Genomic DNA, 23,932 nt, shown 5'->3' on the forward strand with positions numbered 1-23,932 from the left:
TCATATTTCTTTGTTTGTTTAATGTACGTTCATTAATGTTCATAACTCACCTTGGGGTCCATCGAGCTTGCCTTTCTTTACTGTGTAGAAATTGAAAAAGAAAACAAGATATTAGTTTGTTTCGTCAGTTTTAAAAGAGTTCAATGGTGCAACTATAAGGCAAAGGTTTTCCAATTGTTGGAAGCAGGCCGAGGTTTGCTGCGTAACATGACTTTTGATAAAGAGTATGCAACTTCAACAACAACATGGGACTCTCCTCTGTTTAACACTGTCTTTGCCCATGTCAGTCTACGTGAACATTTATGTCCTTTTTACATTTATGTCATTATCTTTCCATGACTTGAACAGTGCTACATGAGATGTTTAAGATCTTGTTTCGTCCCTGACCTGTCGTAGAGGTTGCTTGGTTTTAAATTATGTTTTATGTTCATTTAAGTCCTTCACAGAACAGCTGCATTTATGCTGAGATTGAATAAGACAATATGACTTTTGACGGAATTTGGTTACTCTAGATGTGATTTAGGACTTTGAGAGTAAAGCGAATTGAATATAAATCCACACCCAGTTTTGTACACCTTTATTAGTATTTGGTAATCCAAATATCCTTGTCTATTATAAAACCATAATAAAATATGCTGAAGTTGTCAAATTGTGAAACAGCTCAAAGGGTATGAATACTTCAGGAACCAATCCTAATCGCAGCCTCAAGCTCACACACTTTAAAGTATATCTGACTGGTGACTGACAGCAGTTTGGCATTTTAGAGATGAGGTGGGAGGTCTGCCATTCTCAGGCCGGGATTCCTCTGTTCTCTATGGGTAGAATGCCAAGATCTCAATATGAAAGACTGCATCCATTCAGTAGATGTCAAAGTCTCTGGGTCACTTTTTTGGAGCCTAGAGGAACAGCTTCTGCAGTAAAAGTGAAAGGTTAAGGTAGAGGCAAGCATGGCCATATGGTTTGTTATCTTTAAAAGATGCATATGTGAAATCTCTCAAAGTTTTTAGCATGACAGACTTAGCAGTACAGTCGTTTTCTCTGAGAAGAGGAACAAAGCACTGCCAATCCCCCCACGCAGTTCTCTAGCGGTACCAGAATGACTTTTAAAACACCACTGATGTCAAATTGGTATTTATTATTCATTTAATTTTGACCCCTACTGATGTCTACCCTCTCCCTGTTCAGCAGAGATTGCTGATATTTAATCCCTGCTGATTGCCTGTTTTTATTCATACTGCATTTGGGAAATCAGGCACAACTATCAAGAAATATATATGAGAAAAAGACATTAAAAACACCAACTTGTAAAAAATTCCCTGGCACATATGCGAATGACAGCAGGGAGTGATTAAGGCATTTGCTTATCTTCCATTTTAAAATCTTCCACTTTTCTAGAAACAACATTTTTGCACTTACTTTTTTTCTATTTTGCTAACTGCTTTTATTGTCAAAGCACAAAAGAAAATGTGGTAGATTTTACAATAAATTCTTGTAAACTGATTGTTCTAATCTGTGTTGGAAAATACCCTAGAAAAAATAGATTATACAACAGTGATATATCATAAAAACCCCTGCAATAAAAAGGCAATTGTCCTATTCCACTAAACAATAGTGCATTTTTTACATAGATTTAAACTATATGTCTATCCCAAAGACTGTTAATACATCATATAACAGCTCTGCAGAGCAGCCAGGAAACTTGGTCAAGTTTAGCTTAACTGGTTAGTTTCCTGGCACAAGCATATATTTTAGGCATAATTTAGCCTTCATAATATTTAATTTTGAGGCCATTCCATATCAGTAGTTTAATTTTAGCCTGCTTTACCCATTCTAAAACCCACTTGTGGTGTGTGTTTTTGATAATTGCTAAAATGTCAGCAAATCAGCTGTTAATTTTGGGGGAAGTTTGATGATGTGGAGGTAAATTGCTTACAGTGCTATTATTTCATGATGAAGAAAAAATAGAACAGCTGATGATGTCTGGAACTGTATGAGCAGCTTCGTGAATCTAACATGTGGAGAGGCTGCAGATTAAACTGTTACTCATGTCTTTGCAGTGGCTAACCTTTTTCCTACCTTAGGAATACCCACTATTGCTACTTGAGTGTTTGCAATTCTGTGGGTTCTCACTCAGTGTGTCGACCACTAACATACATCTAAATCATTAAACCCAGTGCTTTGCATAATACATGTACCAAAAGGCGACATATTATAGAGACCATGTCTGTTTTTTATGGACTGTTGTGAGAACAGAGCAAGATTTCCCCTGTCCAGGCAAAAAAAAATTACATAAGTAGTAGTTTTAAAAAAACATATTTTCCACTTTTCATACTTGTCTAGATCTTGAAAATAAAATTGCAATATTAATTTGACTATGGATCACTTAATAATACAGAACTGTCAGTCAAACTGTCCAGGATAGTAGTAAATAAATATAAATCCTTTTTGTTCAGTCAAGCAAAAACAAACTGGACTTGAAGAGAGATAATGACAAAGCAACACATTCTGAGTCATTTTCTTAGTCAGTGAAAGCAGGAACGATAATCACTGTGGACAAATAGGTTTCTTAAAATAGCATTTCCCCAGCAAACCTCCAGGATGATGCCTATCTCTGGCATAACAATGGCTCTGATTCATGAGTCAGGTGCCAAAGCTGGTGATGTGGTGAAGCATACGCTTCTTAGCCAACTTCAAAGGAAAGCCATCTTCCAGATGTTAACCCCCCAACAGAGCATTCACATCTGAAGGATAAGCAAGACTTAATTCAGTCAATTCACATTTTACAAGCATGTGAATACTAGCAGTCATTAACAGATGCACCTTAGCGGCTCACTTGCCAATCCTCTCGCACAGCGTCCTATCCTCATCCAGTCATTGCCCTTTCCATCTCACTCCATCACTCACTCCTGCAAGCTTCCCCCACCATGTGGTGAGTGTGCACGTGCACTTCCTTTCTATCTCTTTTGCTTGTGCTCCATTAATCTCTCTGTGGAGCCGACGGATGCAGTCATAGTGAGCTGCATCCTCAACTCTAAAAATAACCGCTCTAGTGTGACAAGGCTGGGGAGTGGGGTGCTGGAAAGAGAGAAGAGGGGTGCGTGTGTGTACGGGTGTAGATGGGGGGTGTTGGAGGAGTACATGCTATCAGGCATAAGGCTACACCAACACTGCTGCGTTTACAACACAGTGAAGAAGAGAGTGTTGCATATTGTGTTGAGTTGCATCCACAGCAATTAGAAGATTCCCTTTCTCATTCTTCACTGAGGAGAAATAAATGAGTACGCTCCTAAATTTAGAACTAGTTGGAGAAGAAGCTAGTGTTTTGTTGGAGTGTGTATAGTTTCTGTCTTTAATTAACTAAAATACAGAAAACAGTTTGAATTAAATTGACTCTAAAGGTTTCATAAACATATTTAAGAGAATTTCTCTAGACTCCAAATAAATATTCATATTCAGTGATGCGTCTATATAAACTTTCCCCAGCACCGCATAGATGGCATGGTGTCATACCATGATCATGTTTAAATCAGATTCTCTTTCTACACAAATGTACTAATAAAATAGATATTAATGAGACATTGTGGAACTGATGCTTCTTAGTCCTATACATTGTATTTTTCTGATGTGTTCATTGCCATCTTGCAGCTGGGTGTCACAAACAGGTCTGCTGACAGCTTTAAATGCGCTTACTCAGCCTCAATGACACAGTTTATCATTTCACAGATTACTTTTAACAACACAAGACGTTAGGGGATGTAAACAACTCTGAGTAGCTAATACTACATGACCACTGGGGCAAAAGTGGGAAAAGACATGAGACTTATCCCAATTATTTCATAAGTATTCTCCCACCCAGGATCAACCAATATGTTATTGATGTACAAATAGCTGCTGGCCTTCTAACAGGTCCCAAAAAAGTAACAAGGAAATGTTTATATTGATCTTAAGAACCACTGAAGATACAGGACCACCAATGAACCTTCAGTCTCAACACGTAGGTACTATGTGCACATATTTGAGGATAAAGTACCTATTATGAAGGGTTGAAACTGTCAAATCTTAAGCATGATCAGAAAAAATAATCCAATAATTTATAACTGAGAGGCAAAAAATATGTTACCCTTTGGTAGCCCTGTTATGCTTGTTGGAATACATTCTTCTGCACCAAATAGCTTCAATTCTCGGGCGTTTTGCAGTTTAAAGGGTAAACATCTTTTTTTAGATCAGGTTTTGACATACCAAATATAAATGCTTAATTTGACTAATGTCTTCCTTTGCTGGATGATCAAGTGTTAGTTCATGGACAGATTGAGAAAGCTTTTCATCATTTATGAATTCACAATTCACTAATATATTCAAGTTATCCATGCCCAGGCAGATCCATAATAAGATACCTAAGGTACCAAAAAGTGACGCTGCTATTACCATGTCCTACAACAGCTTTTACCAGAGACACCAATACATGTGCAGGGCTTTGTACATATAACTTGTTATTAAAAGTGTTGGCAATGTAAACAATCTTGTGAATTTTCTCAACTGATGCAAAATTGACGTGACTACTACTGAATATTAAATTAAAAATAACAAAAAACAGCCACATATCATATTCACCCTGGCACCAAACTTTACACTTGGTACAATGCAGTGAGGCAAGTACCATACTTATGGCAATCGCCAAACGCAGACTCGGCACTGGGCTGCCACTAGAGAGACATAATTCATCACTCCAGAGAACTCATCCCTAATGCTCTAGAGTCCAGTGCTGCTTGGATGCAGCTGCTCCGCCATGGAAAGCCATTTTATGAAGCGCTGTTCTTGAACTAATCTGATGCTTGCATGAAGTTTGGAGGTCTGTAGCTATTGATTCTGCAGAAAGTAGCCGACTGCGCACGATGAGATTCTTCATGCCCCCTTATCATTTGACTCTTGTATCACAAACACATGAACAACTAACAACTAATCTTTTTGTGCCCTAAGAGGAATTTTTTGCGAGGCTTCCACATGGCACCCAACATCAACTTAATAGGCATCGATTTAGCTCTTATCAGACAACAATTTTATCAAGCAGAGCGATTACATAGATTTTCTATCCAACCTCTACAGGTCCACATAAAAAGGGTGCAAAAGGAAAACCAATAGCTGTCATTAAATCACACCTAAATCCACAACCTTAAAGGACTGGATCTCTTTTAGGATCCACTCTACATCCAGGGAAATACAGCATGTAAGATAAAATTTCAAACACATATTTGTAAAATGTATTTTAAAAAAAGATTAACAATTTATTTCACATTAGCTACATTGCAAGGACTGGTTGCCATGAACATAACCAGATGTTCTTTTTTATTATTATTTTCTAGTAGGGTATCTACCAAATACATTTTAAAATCAAGGAAAGCAGTAAAGATGCCACCTGTTTTTCTTTTAGCAAAACAATTTACAAAGCTAAAAGTAGATTACATCTTGATTTACTATATTTGACAGAGGTTGCCAAGAGCACACACCTGGACTAATCTGTAATATCGATCGGTTGTAGGAGCGCCAGGTTCTGTAATATCCGCCTAAGGGCTCATTAGACTCCACATTATTAAATACTTTCTTTAGGTCAATTGTTGTGCACTAACCAAATATATTATTAGAAATATACACTACCATTTAGCATTTATTCCACACCATTTTTCCACTAAGAATATTTTTAATGCAGGTGACAGAATTTTTAACTTTCTTCAATAAACCTCAAGATTCTCCTTGGAGCTGCTCAGACCAGCTGGTCAAAGAAACTGACAGTACATCGTGCCAATGCATACACTGTTAGGTTTGTCTTACCTCCAACACACAGCAATGACATTTCTTATGCGCTCCTTTAGTCCAGACTCCAGCTTCTTCACCAGTTTCCTAATTGGCGGTGTTAATCTGTGCTGAAGGCAGCCCGGGAACGATGAGCGGCTGGGCTGGAGATGGGTGAAGCCAGGCGTCGCTGGTTAGCAGCGGCAGCGGAGCCCGACTGTCTTCGTGACAGCCGGCAAAAAAAAAAAAAAAAAAAAGAAAGAAAGAAAAATAAACAAACCGTCGACCGTCCTCTCACTCGGAAAGGGAACGCCGGCGTCGCAGCCCTTTCTTTCTCCGTTTCTTAGCGCCTCTTTCCACACCTCCCGCTCTCCCTCAGCTCTCCGGTCCCCAGCAAACAGCCATCTTGTTCAGCACCACCAGCTGCGCGGACAGCGGTGACGTCAGAGCGCATGGCGATGGTGTGGGGCTCGCCACATTGCGAGCTCTTAAAATCTAGTTGAATAATAAATATGTGATCTATACTTGTATTCCGCGTCTTTTGAGCTGACACCCCTAAGTAATACCATTGCCATCAAAAGTGACCTAATTTGTAAATACAGGCCCTTGTGTGTTATTTAATGTCAGTTTAAACACTTCTGTCTTCAGAGGTATCTTTGGGAATATTGTGGCATGAAGAAAGTCACAAAATAAAAACTTTGCTAAATAAGAAAATAATTGTACTGGCTCCCACGGGTTCATGTTAGCTACAAAATAATGCTAAACATTTATAACGGCTAATATTTTACACTATCACATTACTCTGTTGACTTATCTGCAATCTTAAAAAGTATTTAGATAAAAACATCTCAGAAATAATTGTTTGCTAAATCTTGATTTTTAAATATGTTCTAAATTCCAAGACCCCGACACTGACAATTTCAAACTCCCAAAGTTAACTTTAAAGAATATACTATGTCTTATTTATCTGGAATTGTATTTATCTAAAAATTACTTGTCATGGTTCTGAAAACCAGAACCATGTCAGATCACTCAACAGGAAATTATCCTGTCGTTTACAATAATTAAAAACAAACAAAACAAACAAAAAAAAAAAAAAAAAGGCCAAATCCAAGCTCATGCAAGGGTCAACATCCCCCTCTGCTGGTCCACTTGCGTTTTGCAACAGGGCAGTTTTTCTCCCTATTTCACCTAAATCCTAGTCAGACTTTTTAAACTTTGTGGTGTGCAGCTGCAGCAGCTATTCATGGATGTGATTCAAACTTCTGCCTGTACACTTTCACAGATAGAAAACAACAACAAAAAGAAACATCTATCAAACCCTTTATTTGAAAACAATGTGTTCAAGATGATTTATTGGACATCTGTAAAAAATACAAACACACTGCACAAACATACCATGTTCTGACACAATTTTAAAACAACATGTTCATCCCACGACCTGGCAATGACAAAAGTACAACATTTTATACCCCAGCATTCAAGATTTAGCCCTGCCGCTCCTTTTTTCTTTCGCCAATGCATTCCAGAGAAAATATAAACAATTATATACATGCTGAAATGGATTTACCATGAGCCTGTGGATAACTGCTGATAAAATGCTATAAAACATAATTAGAGTCAACTTTATTTGTCCAGTTATAGGGCAGTTCGGGGGGAAACTAGTCTATGAAGAAATACATGCATGCTGCCACACAGATTCACATTCGGAATAAAACATGCGCAGGAGCTCATGTCACACAGAATTCATGTACTCATAAACAATAGACATGAGTCATATGGCTTGTTGAGAAGAATTTGTACCATTTCCTTTGCAGATGTGATCAAACCCACATGCTCTGTTGAAAAGGAACTGATGTGGATTATTATATGGTCATGTGTTCTGATGAGGCATAGATGGTCGGAGTTTCCTCATAACTTCTCGCTGACAAATAACATAGAGGCAATAATTATAGCAGAACTGTAAAATATATGCTTTGAAAATATTTACAGTGTCTTGCAAACATCTTCATATCCCTAAAACTATGTGCATTCTGTACAGTATCCTCAAAACGTCAATTTTAATCCTAAGATGTGGGAAGCTAGCAGAGACAAAGATTTTGCAGCTGCAGTAGAGGTGATCTTACAAAGTTGAATTTAGGGAGGCTGAATGCATATTCACACAACATTTATAAAAATGCTGTATAAAAGTTGAACAAAACCATGTTTTACTCCTTTCAGTTCATAACAACATGCTGTCATTTGTGGATCAGTATCATAAAATGCATAAGTTTGTGGTTGGGACATGATCAAATCCGGCAAAGTTCAAAAGGTAGGAATATTTTTGTGAGTTACTGTATTAAATAAACCTATTTAGGAATACATTTCAGGCAGAATTCTCTTTCTGTTGCACCCATTTGCATCTTTATCTTGTGAAATAGTTTTTTTCAATGTACAATCAAAAACAACCCCCTCAACTTTAAAAAGTCTGTGCTCTCAAATGTCAAAGTGTACAGCTAAAGTTGCTTAAACATACAATTCTATCTATGGGCAAAGAAAAAGATGTACTGGATTAGAGTGAATGCACTAAAACATACGAGTTTGAGTATTTCTGCACTGCGTCAAACTGACCGGGATGTAATATTTACCTGTCGAGATGAGAAAAGACCTCGTGAAGTTGGCTGAGCAGGGCGCGGTGTTTCTGAGGATTCCCCTCTAGGACTCCACTGAGTCGACTCAGGTATGAGTCGAGATTACCAAGAGACGCCGTCTCCCCTGTACCTGTTAAGGCATTCAAAACAGATCAAATAAATGTCCATGTTTTCATTTTATTTTACTTAATCGTCTTACAATGAAATCACAGGATTTGAGGTTTCATTAAATTGAAAGAAAAAAAGAAAATAGCTTTTGACCTGGCAGAGGGACTGTTGACAAACTGTTGACCAGTGTGTGTTTAATGGCCAGCAGGTGTTGGTGAAGAGCCTGAGTACGCTTCTCATCCTGCCCTAGTTCAGCCTCCAGGCGTTCTTTAGCAGTGTTCATGTCGTTGATGTGACGCTGCAGCACAGCGTTCTGCTCTTCGAACTCAATGTTCGTCTTCCGAAGCCGCCGCAACTCAGCTTCCCGAGCTAGAAACACAAACAGAGGCGAAGTTTTGCCAGTATTAAGCATCACCTTTCCACACAAGCTGAAAACCAGGAAAGGTTTTGGTACCTATCAAAGTGTTTCAATATCTATCACCTTTATTTTGATCAAGAAACTCTTCTGTGAAAATTGGAATGTCAAATCTGCTTGAAAGGTCAACAGTCTGAAACAAAAATAAAACACCGACTGACAACTTGGCTTTGCAACATATATGAAATAAATATTAAACTACACAAAGGTCACCCACCTTTGTTAAAGATGATCCTGAGCCAGAACTGACAACAACTGATGGACTGTCTTCTGAAAAAAAAGAAAAGAAAAAGAAATTAGCATTATACATGTTTTTTTCAAAGCACAGATAAAGGCTTTAAGAATTTGAGATCTGCTGTTACCTTTTTTAATCTTCTTGTCATGTATCTTGGCACTGGTGATGTGGAAGGCCTCAGTCTGCTGGTATTCCTTCAGCTCCTGGGCATACTGCATCTTCTCTCGCTCCGCCTCGTCAAGGTAGCGCTGTCAGTAATCACACAATTCCGAATTATTGTGTCAAAAAGCTAAGAGTTTCTCCTGGACAAAACTACATTTTCAAAGATAGTCATGAACGTTTAAAGACAGAAAAAAAAAAGAACAAACATAAATAATAACAACCTGTTTGTCATTTTGGGCTAATCGTGTCCACTCTGCTCCGAGTCTCTTTGTGATCTCTGGAAAAGGTAAGTCGGGATATCGGGCTCTCATAACTTCTCGTCGCTCATTTAAGAAGCGGACATATCCTGTCACGGGGGCCTTAGGACCATTAGGTAGAACCTTCTTTCTTTTCTTTCCTTTTGGCCAACCACGTTTCTTTGGCTGCAGAGAAAAACAAAGCAAAACAAACAAAAAACTTGGCTTTAAATTTTGTACCTACACAACAACAAAGGAAATACTGGATGAAAACTTACTTTCTTCTGTATGACAGTTTAAACTGTGCAACATAACATCTTCATCAATATTAGTTTGAGTAATGATTAATGATTTTCTCACCATGTGCACCTGATCTGGTTAGCCTATGTGCAATTTTAGGCATTTTAAGTGAAAATAAATGTCTTAATTTATTCCTCATCAGAAATTGCACGCTTAAAATTACAATTTGTGAATTTAAAAAAAATGTTTTTTTGTTTTTATGTTTCATTGGTATTAAATGAATTTTTCAACATAAAATAGAAATCATAACACAGATCTTTGCTGCTGTGTGCACATATTTATATCTGTAGCTTTGTTTTTATCCGTTTGTTGTTTTTCTCTGCAGTAGCACCCACCTCCTCTTGTTGGTCCACTGTGTGTGAAGGTTTGGGCTGCTGAGATGCATCACTCTGCTCTTGTTTAATTCCCCCCATCATCTCTTTCCACGCCACTTGCTATGAGAGAGTGGAACAGAGTCAGGGTGATTCTGTAGAAACACGTATTAGTAAGAACAAAAATGAGGAAAGCATAAAAAATTAGCAATAATTGCCAATCAGGAGCAGCGCTTTTAAAGCTAACCTGCCTGCTAGCAGATCGTTATGGCTAACGGTTACTGGTCGGAGTCACACACGCACACACAAGATGAGCAAAATTAACACAAAAAGGAAAGCTAAAAGGATCGAATTTCCATCGGACAAAAACAACAGTTATGTGTGGAATAAATACTGATAACAGAAAAAAGTAAGATTTTTCTTTATATGAAATTTTCTAATACTTTTTCAATAAGCGTTTATTTCTCACCCGATAATATGCGCCCCTCGGCCAAACAGGAAGAGAAGTGTTTCTGCCTTCTGATTGGCTGATATCGAGACTCACGATTGGCTGGTTGGTTGAAAACTCCACCCCCTCTGTTTGCATCATAACCAGTATGCACTGGCTTACGGAACATAATGCAGGTTTAATAAGCTTTCCTCTGAATGTTGTGGTTATCTGACGCAAAATCTTACGCATAAGGAAGCAACGCCGTACAAATATTTCCATTTCTAGTTACCATATTGGACTTCTACGAACCACTCAGCCAATTGTTCAAGTAAGGGTTAAAATTATTTGTATTTTACCTTTTAAAACTTGTCCCAACAGTTTGCTTTTACAAGACAAAGTCGGCCATTTTGACGTTTTATAGAAAAGGGGAGTTAATTAAAAAAAACATAATAAATTACTGTTAAGACTTGTTTTGGAGCTAAATCAAGAACAAATATACAAATGTTTCTCATATTTAAGTGCCCATTTGAATACTGGTTTGTGGTTACTCGAGTTCCTAAGCAGAACATTTGTTTTCACCGTTTAAAAGCAATTTCGATACTACCGATTGTACCAATAGTTTTCAAGATCAATTAACTTACCCGCAAGTACCTTTTGAATTAGATGGGAATTCAATATTTTTTTAACAAGTCTAACTATATATCAAGCATGTCTTCCCCATCTTAAAATACTAGAACGCAGGCAACTTTCACAAGACACTTATTTCTTTAAAGCATTACCGGCACTATGTCTACCTAATTGTTTTCTAAAACAAAATGCATGCTTTCTACAAGTTTTAGGTCAAATCTCTTCCATATTTATAATTGAAAAATTTGACCTAGAACTGTGAAGAATTAAAACCAATAGCACCTTTAAATATATAGTTTGCTTTTTTCTATTAAACCCTGCTAATAGACTGAGCATTTCCAACATGAAAATCAATTATAAGTTCATTCCAAACTCTCATTAATTGCACGAATAACCAATAATACACGTTCTTACAGAAAGAAATAAACAAGTTTCAGGTTTTTATTTACCGTTTACAATTTTTTGTGGTCATTTCTTTATTATGGTCGTTCCTTTTGGCAAACATTGGTGCTCACTGTTCTGTACAGTTCGGTCCCACAATATAGACTTAAATTTGGTGGGTAGAGAGGAATGAGACGAAAGTCGAGCGGGACGGGTCCAGGCCATTACAATTTGTCCAGGTAGTTGTCCAATGCTGGAACACCTTCTTTGAGACCCTTGCGTTTGCGTGTCTCGAGGACAACGATGCCAGGCTTGGTTGTGGCCTCCAAGGGGTTTCCAGGAAGGATCTGCCAGTGGTCAAACACACACTGTGGGAAGGCCTGGCCACCGGTGTTGGAACGAAGGTCTGCTGTGAAGCCTGAAAACAGAAACGGATACCTCATTCAAGCATGTGAACGAAAATATGAGGAAAAAGCAAATGTAATGCTAAATAAATGATTTTACTTGTTGGGGGGGAAATGCATTGGAATGTTCTTATGAAGCAATTACAATGCAACATTTAATTTGCAGTGCTAGTTCTTGTAGAGCAACATCTCTGCAAATTTCATTCTCTTGTCACAAGCCCAATTACTTTAGCAGACTAGAAATTGAGTTCTGTTTTTACTATTTGTTAAACTGCGCCATGCAAGTTGCCAAACATATGAAATTGCTGAATTAAAAACAATTACACAAAACTTACCAAATGACTCCATGACAGGCAGGTAGGCTTTGATGACGTACATAGGTGTTCCCATTACCCTGGACTCCTCAAACACATGACCACGTCTCCTGGTCAGCACACCATAGATTCCACCCATTGCGGTTTCAGGGCACTTTAAATGAAAAAGTATGAAAATTCCATATCAAGAAATGACTATCAATACCTTTAAACAACCACCATTGACTTATGAATAAAATTTTGATTCAGCTGCAGAAAAATAAAACAAAGTTGTTTTCCCAGTGACTCTCACCTGGATCTCCACCAGGTAGACTGGCTCCATGAGTCTGGGACTTGCTGTAAGCTCACAGGCATACAGAGCTCTGCGGGCGGTGGGGATGATCTGACCACCTCCACGGTGAATTGCATCTGTGTGCAGGGTCACATCATGGATGTCGAAGCGAATGGCGCGCATGTTCTCTTCACAGAGAACTCCCTATGAAAACATAAGATTTATAAATCCAGAACTGATCTCCTGAAATGGCAATGAGACTGCAATGCATTTATTGGCCCTCACCTCCTTGGCTGCCCACTGGAAACCAGCCACAACGCTATCCTTGATCTCATTAAGGTACTGCACTCCCTTAGTGACATCCACCAGCAGGTTGGGTCCATTTCCATCAGGTCCAAAGCACCAGATCTTCCTGGCTTCACCGACATCCCACTCGTACTTGTCAGCGAGGTAACGGGCGCGGGCCTTGAGATCTTGGCGGTGCGTGACATCACCTTTCTCGATGTCCTCTGCCAGGCCCTCTTGGAAGGGACGGGCCTTCATGAACAGACGGTTGTGTTTGTTTGGTGACTTGGACAAACACATCACCTCTGATTCCTCGCTGACAGTTTCTCTGTAGGACACCACTGGATCAGATTTCTGAGGAGAACAGATCACGTTAGCTCTTTAATATCAAAAAAATAAGCCAAGATAGAGCTTTAATAATTATTTAAGTTTATTACCTTGATTGGAATGCAAGCATGATCTTCCTCCAAATCTTTAAGACAGATCTCCAGATGCAGTTCTCCAGCACCAGCAACAATGTGCTCTCCAGACTCCTCAATGATGCACTGCACCATAGGATCGGACTTTGACAGACGCTTCAGACCCTCCACCAGCTTGGGCAGGTCTGCAGGGTTCTTGGCCTCCACAGCAACTCTCACAACAGGGCTTACGCTGAACTTCATCACTCTCATGTTGTGCGCCTGCTCAAAGGTGGTGATTGTTCCGGTTTTGACGAGGTATTGGTCCACTCCAACCAGACCCACAATGTTACCACAAGGCACATCTTCGATGGGCTCAACGTAGCGCCCCATCATCAAAATGGTCCTAAAAGAGTATTAGTAGAGGCATAATTCACATGGCCACTTACTTTTATTCATGAATGATGAGCACACCAGAATGTGATACTAACCTCTGAATAGGCTTCAAATAGAGATCCTCCTTCTTTCCTGGAACAAAGTTTGGTCCCATGATGCGCACTTTGAGTCCAGTGGAAACGGATCCAGAGAAGACACGGCCGAATGCATAGAAGCGTCCCTTGTCGCTGGTGGGTACCATCTTTGAGATGTACATCATAAGAGGAGCCTTGGGGTCGCAGTTCTTGATACCTGGTTGCAAAATTTATGAGTGAATTAGAGGACACAAAAATGATTAAAAAAAATTTTTTTTAAAAGATAAACTTATTTACTGCAGTCTTACTATAATATAGGCAGTGGTTACCCATATGGTGAATAAAAGGGTAATAACTTGTTGCTTACCCATTGCAGCTTCATCATCTCCAGGGCCTTCATAGAGCAGCTCACAGCGGTACTTCTGGGCCGTGACAGGGGAGGGGAGGTGGATGGTGATCATCTGCAAGAGGGCTTCTCCAGCAGGCAACCAGCGGCGCATCACAGCCTTGAGAAGGGGCTTGCCCTCCTTGTCCTTGTCTTCAGCATCCAACTTGATGTCCATTTTCTGGATCAGCTTAGCAGTCTCCTCTTTCTTGAAGTTCATGATGGCATCAAACACCTAGCAGAAGGTTTAATTCATGTTAAACAGGCAAATATGAGAATGATCATAGCATCAGTGCATGCAACACCTGCTCAGGCTTAAGATTATCATCACTATTGGTCAGGTCAAAGTGAAGAATAAGTAAAATCATCACTTGCAGGTATATGAAGATATAATCTAGTTACACAACATTTTAAAAATCTACAAACCTTCAAAAATGCTCATGTTTACTTTAAACTTAGTGTTTTTACCTTGAAGATGGGGTCGAGGACAAGAGCGCAGAAGGTACGAGAGCACCTTTTGCCATCAGCAGTAATAGAAGACTTGACAAATTTGCCATTTTCCGTGTCGTAGTACCTACAACATATGGTGTATTTGTCAGCAACAGCCTGTCACATGTTCATAATGGGAAATCGGAGCAATGTTTGAAACTTACCTGTCACCCCACAGCTTCTTCATCATGTCCTCCACCTTCTTGCAGCGCTCCTGTGCTGTCATCTGGGTGTTGCCTTTGGCAGCAAACTTGGCTGCATACATCTCTGCAAACTGCTTCAGGGTGAAAGCCCAACCATGGAGACCCGAACCAAAGCCAACAGTACCGATGACTGGGTCAACCTAGCGAAGACAAGAACATTAGGGTTTCAAGTTCATAGCTGGGCCACAATTTTTTCTATTAAAGTTATAAAATAAATAGATTCTTACCATTATGTTTCCCATTGGTCCATTTTCATCCTCTCCGTAAGTGGAAATGATTACATTGACTGACTCAACAATACGCTGGAAAGTCTGGTAAAGGTCTTCAGGCTCCAGCTGCAACTCCAGCAAGGCACGGTCCATCTTGTTCATCATCAGGACTGGCTTAATTCGCTCACAGATGGCCTGGCGAAGCACAGTCTCAGTCTGCACACACACACCTGGAATAAACAGGTCAACAGTTATCCATTTCTGTTAAATTTGTACATATTCAACACAAAAATGAGCAAATGCAAGAGAAATGTTGGCTCAAGCCAATTGGAATCTACACAAGCTTTGCTATCAAAATTAAATGTAAGCTAAGAAAATGACAGCACAGCGTCAACTTGGACTACATAAAATAATTAGAAATGCAAACAACATGCTTCAGATATTTTAAAAGTTCTAGTTTGGGTCAGCACTTCAGTGGAAAAAGGAAAATTACAGAAGGATATTCAGATATAGGAATCCAAAAGCTTTTTTTAGTTTTTTTTTCCAAAGACTAAAAGGGAGATTCCTTAGTGCTTCTACTTCTGTTACTGGTCAAGTCAAACAAAAAACATGTATGATAGCCAATTATTTACAGTTCTAACACAATGTGCAGACATTTTATGGATGGATGGATAATGAAAAACATTTAACATCCAACATTTATGTTAGCATGAGGTCCTGACAGGATGTCCTTACCTGACACGCAGTCGACAACAACGAGCGCTCCGTCAGTAACACGGAGGGCAGCTGTCACCTCAGAGGAGAAGTCAACATGCCCAGGTGAGTCGATCAGGTTGATCAAGAATCCAGAACCATCCCTGCTCTGCTTGATAAAGGCCAGATCGTTTTCACTTAGCTCGTAGTACATGGAGATGGCTCTGCAGATAAATAGGGTAAAGTGGCAGTGAGCAAACAATTACCCATGTCATATGAAGAATAAAACATTAAAGTAAAAAGTAGGGGTAAACCAATTGCAATTTTCTGGGTGATTACAGATCTTTAATTAGTCTAACCTGCTGACTCAACTTCCCTTGTCTGAAATGTTGATAAATACAGCAAGAAAGTTGCAGAGTTAGCAACAGTGGGGTGACTAACTGCAAACGTACAGACAACCTGGACAGCGGGTCTGTCAGCCAAACTTCTCTCATGGCACAGCAAAAGAGGACAGTGGTTGATTTAGACCTTTGCGTAGGTAAGCAAGATCGGTGGATAATATAAAGTATCAGCCGATTTTACCAAATTAAGGAAATTAAGGGATAATTTATTGGTTCACCACCCTACTAAAAAAAAAGAAAGAACTGACCAATAAATGCCCCCATTGCTGTGGGAACATGTGAATGATCCACTAGACTTACGTAGACTTGATGGTAATGCAACGTTCCTGCTCATCTTTGCGGGTGTCGGTGAAACGTGTCTCTCCAGCACGAGCTGAGGCAATGATGCCAGCTTTGGACACCAGCGAATCCGTCAGCGTGGACTTTCCATGGTCGACGTGCGCAATCACGGACATGTTACGAATGTTGGCCTTTTTGTCCATGATGGCACGGATCTGGTCTACGGTAAAGTTCACCTGTGAAGATTAAAGTGAATTTAGAAAATTCAAAATCAAAAATGAGAATTTAATAATTTTTTTCTAGGGGTAAATTAAGAATGATATCTTAAAGTTTTTGTTTTCACTATTTAATTCTTGCTGAAAACCTGACATTTTCAACATGATGGAAAAAAAACTTTAAAATGGAGACCTCATGAACTATTGCTAAAAGTTAATGACTTGCCAATCTTTACTTTGATCAAAAATATAGGAAACTACTGAAAAAAATGCATTGACATATAATAAAGTTTATCTGCCAACAGCGATTACAGGATTTTATTTGCTGCTGATCTAAGTGAACAGACTGTGCTGCAGTTCCACCCTGGGCGTTGGGTTTCCGCCATAATCAAAGATGACGTTATTGTTGTCCATGTCCCGAGTCTTGCTTAACCGCTTCTAATAAGGATTTGTGGACTTTTGTTGACTGTAATAACACATTAGTGCCTCTAGTGACAGTTTAGGACAGATTTGCTATTACACGCCCTTCGAATAATTGTCAGCTGGCATAATACGTCGGCATTTCTAGGCCACGTGTACGGACTTTGAGACTGAGCTAAATGCTAATGGTGGCAGTACGAAAATACCGGCAAGTTCATCTTTAAGCACTAAACAGCTTATTACGCACGTTTGAAACACTCAATCCAAGCTTCATCGGTTTAAAAAATAATAAAACTTACATCTGATCACCGTTCTTCCGGTACAATAGAAACTATGTAACCCTTTTTTTTGAACGGTTAGCATTAGCTCAAAAAAGCCGACACCAAAGTTACACATCAGTGCCGCAGATTTGAGGCCATTCTAAGAGCTACGTTTTATACGACTACTGCCAAGAGTGTTACGAATAACTTAACATCGCCAAGTACACTACTATTTTGAAATAGGATAAGTCTCTTGCTAGAAACCTTTCAGGCTAGCGACAAGTTACAAAATGGGGGCCATTTTGGCCAGAACGTTATCACACAAAATGTTTGCTACATATCCTTAAAATGCTGAAGCGTTAGCAAAAAATATGATCGCGGACCATATGTAAGACTGCCGACGACATACTGTTAGCTCGTAGAAGTTGTACAAACTCACCATGTTGACGGATGGTCTTGGATTCTCTTGGTGGAGAAAAGAGACAAGAAATTTTTACACTGCCCACCTCACGAGGGCATAGGCAGGGAAGAGGCCGCTGACGTCAGAAAACCGGGATTTATACTGCGTGCGTCAGTTCTGTGCGTAACGTCCCGGCCGGTGTTTCCTAATGTCACGCGGTGCTTCCAAGAGGAGATAATTCACTTTAGGAAACATTATTTTAAAAAAAACAAAGGAAGCAAATTGTTTGAGAGTAAATGGTATTTATGTACTTGAAGATTATTAAACTCTACTTAAATAACTTATGTATATTTAAACTGTATAAGTAGTAAGGCCCAGAAATGAAACAAATAAAATAACAACTCTGTAAATAACAATATGACAATTTTCAGATTACATGCATGGAAGATATAAATAACTGAGTGAAAATGCTGAGTACAACGTTTTGACTTTATGTTGACCATAAAGTCAAAACGTTTGCATCAAGCTGAAGATTTTTGGCGGAAAGCTTAAAAAGCATAAAAATAAAGTTCTTGAAGTAAGAAATAAAAATTCATGTAATTAACTTGACTTTTGTGTACAGGCTATTCTCTGTTTTAAAACATGTTTTACATTCGAGCAGCTTTCTCTTTTAAAACATAAACGCGCCGTACTTGTATTCAAGTCTGTGTTTTAGACAGCAGCAGTTTAGAAGACTGAATAGCTCAACTCTTAAGAACTGATTAAATAAGCTGTAAAATCCTTCTAATAATACCTTCAGAATTGCCAAGATTTGTATTTTCACAGATTTCCATGATCTGTATTTTCAACAAATTGTAGTTTTTGTTTATTGTGCTTTGAAAAAGTATGCATACCTATTTTTTTAATTTTTTTTTTTTACATTTTATCGCAAACATCAGTTTATTTTATTTAGAATTTATGAAATGAACCAACAAACCACAAAAAGCCTTTGCACAGGAAGGCGATGTGATCAGTTTATTATGTTCTAAACATAGTGCTTGTAATGTACACTCACTTCATCTGACAGACCAACTTTTTGTGTTGCTCTGTCAAGACTTTAGGTGCTACAGTGCACTTGTGTTAGATTCTTTGCTTTTGCACATAAGGAATAGAAAATTTATTTATTCGATTCTTGGAGATTGGAATATTGTTCTGTAACCTAACACTATTCCTGACCCATCTGCTTGTGAAACAAGCTTGTGATTTGTAATGTTCTCATTCACAAACATGATTAACTCACTTCAAGATAGTCTTTTCTGTGTTTGAAACTCCGAGGGTCAATTTTTACACACCCTTGTTCATTGCTGATTGACTAACTGTGTCAACAATAGCACAAGCTGTTTCCTAAACAATCTTAAGACATATATTACAAGTTTGTCAATATTATATCATGCAGTGAGGCTCTATGTTTTCTTGTTGTTTTAGATAAGAAATAATCTGGAGGGTTGAAGAAGGGTTAGTAAGTAGGCATGACCTCTAAACATTGATTTGTGATATGCAGAGATAAATTAAGGAAATCGAAACATATTGTTTTTGCCTGAAAAAGCTTAAGTGGTTATACACAACACAGCTACACTCAAGACTAAAATGAATTCAGAGACTACAGAAACTTCAGAAATATTAAGAATGCATCACTGCTATACTGTAATAAATGTGCAGGGGTTGCTTTATAAACTGTTTTATAAACTGTAAGGGAATATTGTTGCGTTTGGTCCTTTAGGTATTACTCATTTTCCTTTGGAGACTTAGACCCCCTTTTAGCCTAACTATAGCTACAGATAAGAGATAAGATAAGATAAGAGCATAAGATACAGCAAGTGTTCTTCAGTCCCACTGAGTTTCTCTACAAGTCACTGAGTCAGAGGCGTTTGTAGGAGGAATTACCTTTATAAAGATCTAACAGTAATGTTTTATTTGTGATTAGTTATTCAAAATAATCTTGAGGTACTGATTGTAAACACAATAGGTAAGCAACTTATACTTCTCACATATTCATACACATGTAAACATCCTATAAGGATATTGGTATTTATGGATGGACAGACGTAGACAGTATTAAGGAAGTGTAACAAAGACAGATTTTGACTTCAGGAACGTGTGTGCAAAATGTATCACATTGTCAAACAATAGAATTGTTTAGTCAATGTAGTTTGAGAATATTTCCAGCAGATGGCACCCCTGCGCCAATTTTCAGCATTGGAAAAGATCCTCAACCTCAACTTGTACATAGGGCTAGTTACAGTAAGATTCATTGTAAAAGCCAATAAAGTTTACTTTGTATGTGAATAATAGTGTTGTGGGTATGCAAATGATGGGGTCTTTGTCTAAAAATAAATGGTGGTTGATTTTCAATGTTTTTGTTGTAAAAAATAAAAAGCATACATTTTTGGTGCGTCACATTAAATTAAACAAGTTTAGCTATTCATTTTGTTTTTCCATCAGGTCAGTTTACCTTTCTTCCAATAATGTATTGCTCCTTAACGAATTGCAAACATTCTTTCTGGTTGTGAATAATGCTCTTAATTACATTATTCACAAAAAATATTTGGAAAATGGTGGGTGTTGTAATGAATTTTTACCCAGATGTTTTTACTTGCAACTTTGTGTTGGTTCATCAAAGTAGGCAGTAGATGGTGCCAAATCTCTTCCTACTGTTGCAGAGACCCACACAGCAAAAATAATAACACTCAAACTAAGGACAACTCATCTTTTCATCTTGTTTATTTGTCCATCAAATACCGGTGGGACAGTGTGTTGATTTGTAATCAAGTGCACCAGACTGTGAAATGCACACATTTCAGAAAAAAATACGAAGCATAAAATGTTATTTGTAAATTTCTGGTCATAAGTTTACGTTAATTTTGAGCTTTTATTGATGCATCCAAAGTTGAGCAGTTCTTACTTACAAATACTGCCCCAGTTGTCCACCAATGTAGTGGCAGCATTGCTGTGGTGCTGTTTTGCTTCAGCTGGTACTGGTTGAATAATTGAATTGAATTGAGTAATTAAAATGAAGGACTACCTCAAACATGACCTCAAATCAACATCTATGGGTAGAACCTGGATACAGTTTGGTGTTCCAACAAGAGAACGAGCCAAACGAAAGAAGAAAACTAAATGAACAAATGTGGCACTGTGCATGAAATGTTTAAAACACCTGATATGTGTGCCTAACATTGTGCGCTAACTAACAGTCGTTATCCAGACGTCAGGCCTGAAACCGACTGACGAGGGAGAAATGGCAGCTGGCTCAGAATGATTAATTAACTGTAGATCAAAATGACAGCAAATTTCTAAGAAAATGTGATTCTGTTTCCCCTCAACACACACACACGCACACGCCCACAAACACAGCTTCTTTACTGACAACTTGTCCAGTAGTATTTTGACTCTGTTTTAAATAAAAGTCAGACGGGTATTGTTAGTGACAGTGGCGGCACCAAAACGTTGTTTCCCAACTGAGATGACCAAAGAAGAAACCTGATTTTTGTTGTGTCTGCTGTGTTTATTTGATCATAGGTTTTGGATCATTATCCTGCTGAAAGAGCAACTAATCAACCAAATTTATATTTACTAAGAACGTCTGGTTATTTAAAAAAGTTCATAATACCATGTACTCTAACAAGGTTCCTAGAGCCTTTTGAAGGAGAAACACCACAGCATGACATCACAGCATCAGTTTTGCCCATATGATCTGCCAACAGGCAGAACCATAAAACCAACCCTGCAAGAACACAATGATGTCATTTTGTTGGACAGAGAACAAAGATCTTTGTTCTTGCAGAGGATAAAGGCCTAAAATAAGATAAACCCATTTTAAATGATAGGAGCTGGTCCAAGAGTGCTTCAATTTATCTGAGGGAAGCACAGATCAAACCATGAATCTCAGGATTAGTGAATATTTGCCGTGTGGAATTATGACGCTAGAGAGAAGTGACAGCCTAAATTATTTGTTGTAGTCAACTCAAAGAGCAGTGATGGGTAGGCTCAGAGGATTATCATTTGTGAACCACAGCTGCAAAAAAACCCAAACAAACAAACAAACAAACAAAAAAACGCCTTTCAAAAAAGCTCTTAGTGAACTAAAGAACAGCTTTGATGATCCATTTGTCCTTTAGGTGTTGCTCCCTGGACCATGTAATCTACATTACTGCACGTATACAACCAACACCACCTAGGTGAGCTCAGTTTAAGTTTCCAGTAATCTTGATTCAGTTAGAGAGGGCTGCGTACTTCCTCAGAGGCTTCTTTTAATTACTAGATAATTTGATTAAGATTTTTATGTAAGCCCACTCCTATCAATTTGATCCATGAATAGATTAAGATTTGCTTTGTAAATTTAAATATCCAGAGTCCTTTGAGTCAATTCTAAGCTTTTCTTTTTCTGGCGAAATAAACTACACAAAAGAAATGTGAGCTGACTATAAAGTGAGTTTTTCAGAGTGTTGACACAGGATCAAAAGACAGCATGTTGCTCTGCTGCCAGTGAGACAATCATTTCAAACAGCGAGGTGCAACAGTTCAGTGTTTTGACCTGTATTTACTCGTACCGCAAAAAACAAGGACGCATTTTACCAAAGCAGCATCTGGGACCTCAGTGTCACATCCTTCAAATTCCTCCAAGCTCCTTTCCCCCCTCGCTGTCATTTGACAATTACTTTATGTGTACACGTTTCAAGCTGGTGCAGGAACTGAGTTGATTGAAATTGGAAATCCTCTGTGCTTATGTTTAATTTTCAATTTAATAGAAATTTTAATTAACTGGGAAAGTGAGTGCGGTGCACTCTGTTTTAATCACACTTTCAAACATGCAGGTTTGAAAGTTTGGTCACTTCACTTATACTTTTTTTTATGTGTGTGAACAACGTGGCACAGACCCATTCCATAAATTTGAATTTTGCTGAAAAGTTCATTTATTTCAGTAAGTGAATTCACTTGTTACGGTCAATAACGGAGTACTGTTTTTGAACCTTTATTTCTGTTCATTCTAATGATTTTCCATAATATATGTACAGTACAGACCAAAAGTTTGGACACACCTTTCTAATTCAATGGGTTTTCTTTATTTTCATGACTATTTATAAGGCAAGAAATCCCACTTATCAACCTGACAGGGCACACCTATGAAGTGAAAACCATTTCAGGTGACGACCTCTTGAAGCTCATCAAGAAAGTGCAGAGTGTGTGCAAAGCACTAATCACAGCAAAAGGTTGCTACTTTGAAGAAACTAGAATATAAGGGCTATTTTCAGTTGTTTTACACTTTTTTGTTTAGTGCATATTTCCACATGTGTTATTCATAGTTTGGATGCCTTCAGTGTGAATCTACAATGTCAATAGTCATGAAAATAAAGGAAATTCATTGAATTAAAAGATGTGTCCAAACGTTTGGTCTGTACTGTATATGCTTGTGTGATGGATTGAAATTTGGTTATTTCAGAGGCTGACTAGTCTGATTTGGCTGAAGCAGTGGTCAAATTCAACCAGCAGGGAGAGTCTAGCGCTTGCGGTAGCTATAGTGAAGAGCACCGGAACTTCCTCCTTAGTTAATAATAACCGTTGGAGCAGAAGCACCGTGTCCAGCTCTTTTATTAAAACACTCCCCTTCTTCAGGGCATTTACACTTGAACCCTAAACAAATTAATCCGTCTGTAATTAATTAATGCTTTTAAGAATTAAAAGTATTTCCATTTTAATTTACGTAAATCAAGTAACTGACATTTCTGTTTTAAGTTTGTGTTTCTGGAAAAATCTAACAATTCAAAAACTTTGACATGATGCCCTAAATTATGTCAAATGTTAAGCATAACATTTTTGTTAATATTTTCACTTGGTGTAATTTTTGAACTGCTTTTGTCTTGCATTTTCTTTTTTATTTTGTCTCACTTTACAGCCCATTTTTCTCCTTACCCCTTAAAAGCTCTTTTCCTGGGCCAAGGTTGTAATTAATAATAATAACAAAGTGCAAATAACATAATAATAATAATAATAATAATAATAATAATAATAATAATAATAATAATAATAATAATAATAAAACATAATCTGTCCTGAATTTTCAAACAACCAACAATTGAAAATAAAATAAAAATATTGTGAATTTCTGCCAGTCATTCATCTTTCCCCTATTTTGTGAAAATATTTAATGACATTTGTACATTACAACATTCTGTGC

At 38.1% G+C, this 23,932-nt stretch overlaps 3 protein-coding genes and 1 non-coding gene across 15 annotated transcripts in view; all 4 read right to left on the reverse strand.

The window, feature by feature from the left end:
* Positions 1-6,221, reverse strand: part of unc13a (unc-13 homolog A (C. elegans)) — a 46,808-nt gene extending 40,587 nt beyond the window's left edge. For 9 of the 10 annotated variants that reach the window (XM_028027091.1, XM_028027090.1, XM_028027088.1 and 6 more), the window contains exons 1-2: positions 5,827-6,221; positions 51-80 (exon numbers count right to left, since the gene is read on the reverse strand). In XM_028027091.1, the coding sequence (XP_027882892.1) occupies positions 51-80; positions 5,827-5,848 (52 nt within the window). In that variant the 5' untranslated portion in view covers positions 5,849-6,221. The remainder of the gene's footprint in view (positions 1-50; positions 81-5,826) is intronic. The other variant, XM_028027082.1, reaches the window with a different exon arrangement.
* An 872-nt stretch (positions 6,222-7,093) lies between these two features.
* On the reverse strand, positions 7,094-10,785 carry hmg20b (high mobility group 20B). Of its 3 annotated transcripts, none has more exons than XM_028027357.1 (9): positions 10,654-10,785; positions 10,209-10,307; positions 9,559-9,759; positions 9,303-9,423; positions 9,158-9,207; positions 9,007-9,073; positions 8,679-8,894; positions 8,415-8,547; positions 7,094-7,711 (listed from the first exon to the last, which is right to left on the reverse strand). In XM_028027357.1, exons 1-9 carry the CDS (start codon positions 10,771-10,773, stop codon positions 7,699-7,701), a joined length of 1,020 nt encoding a protein of 339 aa, XP_027883158.1. In that variant the 5' UTR covers positions 10,774-10,785; the 3' UTR covers positions 7,094-7,698. The 3 variants fall into 3 exon arrangements, with proteins under 3 accessions (XP_027883158.1, XP_027883157.1, XP_027883159.1); XM_028027356.1 differs by having other exon boundaries at positions 9,158-9,210; XM_028027358.1 differs by having other exon boundaries at positions 9,158-9,210; positions 10,209-10,339; positions 10,654-10,746.
* An 883-nt stretch (positions 10,786-11,668) lies between these two features.
* Positions 11,669-17,905, reverse strand: LOC114150732 (elongation factor 2-like). Its single transcript, XM_028027355.1, has 13 exons — positions 17,758-17,905; positions 16,445-16,659; positions 15,786-15,967; positions 15,069-15,280; positions 14,803-14,981; positions 14,618-14,723; positions 14,132-14,384; positions 13,786-13,981; positions 13,334-13,700; positions 12,897-13,250; positions 12,633-12,815; positions 12,362-12,494; positions 11,669-12,040 (listed from the first exon to the last, which is right to left on the reverse strand). Exons 1-13 carry the CDS (start codon positions 17,758-17,760, stop codon positions 11,847-11,849), a joined length of 2,577 nt encoding a protein of 858 aa, XP_027883156.1. The 5' UTR covers positions 17,761-17,905; the 3' UTR covers positions 11,669-11,846.
* On the reverse strand, positions 14,457-14,524 carry LOC114151648 (small nucleolar RNA SNORD37). The gene has a single exon (XR_003596978.1). It is a non-coding gene; the product is annotated as a small nucleolar RNA SNORD37 (small nucleolar RNA).
* Positions 17,906-23,932: the final 6,027 nt, after the last annotated feature.

Source organism: Xiphophorus couchianus, chromosome 9, assembly GCF_001444195.1.
Source record: "Xiphophorus couchianus chromosome 9, X_couchianus-1.0, whole genome shotgun sequence".
Classification (NCBI taxonomy): Eukaryota; Metazoa; Chordata; class Actinopteri; order Cyprinodontiformes; family Poeciliidae; genus Xiphophorus; species Xiphophorus couchianus.

Excerpts from the sequence above, each read along its gene's own strand:
- hmg20b (XM_028027356.1), bottom strand. The coding sequence starts at position 10,773 with ATGATGCAAACAGAGGGGGTGGAGTTTTCAACCAACCAGCCAATCGTG. Across the intron at positions 10,308-10,653 it reads CGAGGGGCGCATATTATCGG|CAAGTGGCGTGGAAAGAGAT; the intron begins GTGAGAAATAAA and ends ACTCTCTCATAG. Across the intron at positions 9,760-10,208 it reads CAGTGGACCAACAAGAGGAG|CCAAAGAAACGTGGTTGGCC; the intron begins GTGGGTGCTACT and ends TTTTCTCTGCAG.
- LOC114150732 (XM_028027355.1), bottom strand. Across the intron at positions 14,385-14,617 it reads TCCTCGACCCCATCTTCAAG|GTGTTTGATGCCATCATGAA; the intron begins GTAAAAACACTA and ends ACCTTCTGCTAG. Across the intron at positions 13,982-14,131 it reads AGATGATGAAGCTGCAATGG|GTATCAAGAACTGCGACCCC; the intron begins GTAAGCAACAAG and ends TTTTGCAACCAG.